At 40.2% G+C, this 3,248-nt stretch overlaps 1 protein-coding gene across 1 annotated transcript; it reads right to left on the reverse strand.

The window, feature by feature from the left end:
* Positions 1–347: 347 nt before the first annotated feature.
* INAFM2 (InaF motif containing 2) lies at positions 348–2,204 on the reverse strand. The gene has a single exon (XM_018559270.1). It carries the CDS (start codon positions 1,811–1,813, stop codon positions 914–916), a length of 900 nt encoding a protein of 299 aa, XP_018414772.1. The 5' UTR covers positions 1,814–2,204; the 3' UTR covers positions 348–913.
* Positions 2,205–3,248: the final 1,044 nt, after the last annotated feature.

A 3,248-nucleotide genomic window follows, 5' to 3' on the forward strand; every position in this document is an offset into this window, starting at 1 on the left:
ATCATATTAGGGAAAACATGGATGAGGGAGCAGCAGACCACCTGCAAGACTGAATTACACAGATGAACTAAGTTTCCTATGTTGCATGCAGTTTCATTTGTGTGTGTCTTAAAGACAATTCTTACCAAATAACCCATTTACTAACAAGGGATTGTTTTTAGACTTCCACCATATGGAGCATTCACACCAACAGTGTAATAAATTCAGACTAATTCCACTGGGAATTAAAGACCAGGCCACGCTAGTGTCACAAAAATGAATGCCAATAATAAATCACAACAGGAAAAATCAACTGTTCAACCAACTGTAATTATTTTAAATAAAATATTTCATTACTAGTCATATCATATGTGTGTCATTCATATCGATAGCCCTTAGAATAATGTCCTTTATTTAAATGTGTGCATCATACCCCGATTTGTAACAAAGTAACTGGTGTTTAATACAGGACATTATCTACATGCATTCTATTGACATACCTGAGCATCACTCCAGGTGACTTATGGGGGTCACATATATATTGGAACTTAGCTGTCTATGCAAGCTCTTTTCCTGATAAAACAAGTGTGTTTTATTTTAACAAAAATAGACATATTTTGTAGTTACTGAAGGTGTGTTAAGTTCATATTTCTCTGAATTAATATTTCTCTGATTGTTGAATTTAGTCACAGAGTCAACATGTTTCACTGCTCTAAAAACAAAATAGACATAAACATGTAATCTATGAAAATACTTCTGCCTTATCACTAGGCTAAAATATATCTCTAGGTATACAGAAGATATTTGGCCGTAATGGAAAGGATGTTGAGTCAAAGGAGTGGTAATAGCATTAAAAATGCAAAGATCCTCCAGGTCTTCCATTACATAAGAAGGCGGCTTTGTGTAGTCCCTGAAGAGTCATTATTACCAACTCCTATAGGCTTTCTGTAGCAGATGTATGTGGAATACTATCTGTGTAGCCCCCAGGCTCATGGCTTCTTTCAGCTTCACTGGTCTTATGCTTTAATGATGCTGTACTTCCACTCGCTTCCTCATTTAAATTAGAGGCGTCAGAGTGGTCCGCAGCATCTGCATTGTCTTGTATTGAAGTAAATGCTTGCAAATCTGGAATTCCTGCAGTGTCTTTGGTTGGCGGAATAAGTGGCTCTTCTAAGGATTGTGAAGTGTATGTTATTGCGGAGGTATGACTTGTGTGATGAGTAAGTGGTGAAAGGATGCTGCTTGGTACAGGGTCTTCCATGCCTGAGGTAAAGGTCTCCATCCCTGCATCTGGGTTGGTGCTTGATGTCAAAGTCACAGTTTCTTTGTTCCTGTGGGTAGTATCCTCCCCAACCAGTGTGTTAGCTGAAGATTCTGTAAGTACCTTCTGCTGTGATGCAGAAGCTATGTAAGATACAGGCGATTGGGTCGCTATATATTCCATGCTGTCTGCATCCCTTGCCTGATTCCCTGCATCATCAAAAACTGATAATCGTTTGGAGGAGTACAGAATAGCCCTTACATTTTCACTTGCAGTGCTGTTGGCAGGTGTGTCATTCAGCGACTGAGTTAAATTGCTGGAGAAAGTAGTAAAGTAATCAGGGCTTGGGCTGCTATTAGCTGGCCCACCACTTGTCCGTACAGGCTTCCATATAAGACTGTAGTAGACAGCTAATAATATAGCAGCCAATGAGACTGACAGCACATAGGCAAAAACTGTGGCCAATCTCACCCATTTCTGATTGGTTTTGGCTGCCATTTTGGCCTTCTTGTCTCCAGTGTACGTGGGAGGTCTCCCTCTTTCCATATTGGTAACGAAGTCTTTGTCCTTCATGATGCCCCGTTTTTTGGCCGTGTGCTCCACCGTGATGCCTGATGCAGCAATATTAGAAGGAAGCAGGTAATCTATGAGCTGGTACCAGCAGTAAAAGATATTATTCTATTGCTCCTTGATTCTTTGTTTTAGGACATGGATTGAATAGGGTTTCATAGCATTTAATCTCCGCAGATGCAGACATGGAGGTAATGCAGCACGCATCAGTTGACTGTTCTGCGTCTGGTGGTTCAGTGAATGTCAAATGATATGGTCCGTGTATGCCTTTATGACACATGGACTGCTGTTGGATTTATTGAGAAGAAAATGATCCATTGTTGGTCTCCCAGTATAGATCTCTTCACTCCTGAACGGAATGAGGCTGCTTACTTCAGCAACACACAAGAGAGAAGCAGATGAGGAGGGGCAGGACTGCTCTTCTTAAAAGGGCAATCAACTGATGCTAGCATGAGGTAGCAATTGGTTGCTATAGCAACGATCATATGCCAAACCTCCCTAGGAGCAATATAATTAACAGGAACACAACAACATGAATGGATCGAAAATCTTTGTATATATTTTTTTTATCTCTATTTGGTAATTTAGCTGCATATGGCAGATTTACAAGGTACAGTGTTAAAGCAATCAGTGTGCTTTTTTTTTTATAGGTAATGCAGTATAACATACAGTATTCCAATAATCAGTGATTGTGACAAATGAAGTGTCTCTTTGTTTACCTTGTCACAATATGTAAGGTTGTGCTACAGACTTCTTTTTGGGTTATATTTTAGGATACAATAGTTCTCCAGTTGAACAGGACTGATGCAAATAGATGCCCTTTTTACGTAGGCTGATTACATAACTTTCTGAAGTGATTAATCACGTAACTTGGTAAAGGTGTTTATTATTTCCCTTGCACATGATTGGGTATTCAAGTGAACACAGATTCACTGCATTTACCTAACTTAGTAAGCATGCACTTTGCAAAGTGAATTTTTACTTTTTAAACCGAGCTGTCTTTACTCCTTTAGCACATCAAGCACAGAGATGAGCAAATATACCAAATTACTGTACTGCACTCTCCATCAGGACTGCCAATACAGCCAAAACTGTACTGGACATGCATATACAACACTAAGAGCTTTATAATACAGGTGATAATCTACATGTTGGTTAGTGTGTTTAGTGTGTGTTTAGATAAAGCACTGAGATCTTGAGGAATGCTGGATTTAGTTTTACTTGCTAAGGAGAACATTACATCAGAATATACAGGAATACAGCCAGTGGTGTATTTTGGCTTGGGGCTGCCCTAAGCAAGACGAAACTCAGGCACTGATCCCTAACAGGGAGGCTGCTGAGGTCCCCAGCAAGCGCCGTTGCCGGTGTTCTGTCGAGAACGCCGACCCAGTATCTGCGTTTACATACAGACGGGATTACCGAGGAAACCGCCATTTAT

This window comes from Nanorana parkeri, unplaced genomic scaffold (assembly GCF_000935625.1).
Source record: "Nanorana parkeri isolate BGI_ZX_2015 unplaced genomic scaffold, ASM93562v1 scaffold386, whole genome shotgun sequence".
In the NCBI taxonomy this organism is placed as follows: domain Eukaryota; kingdom Metazoa; phylum Chordata; class Amphibia; order Anura; family Dicroglossidae; genus Nanorana; species Nanorana parkeri.

Bases quoted from the DNA above. Each gene is read 5' to 3' on its own strand.
- INAFM2 (XM_018559270.1), bottom strand. From the start codon at position 1,813: ATGAAGGACAAAGACTTCGTTACCAATATGGAAAGAGGGAGACCTCCC.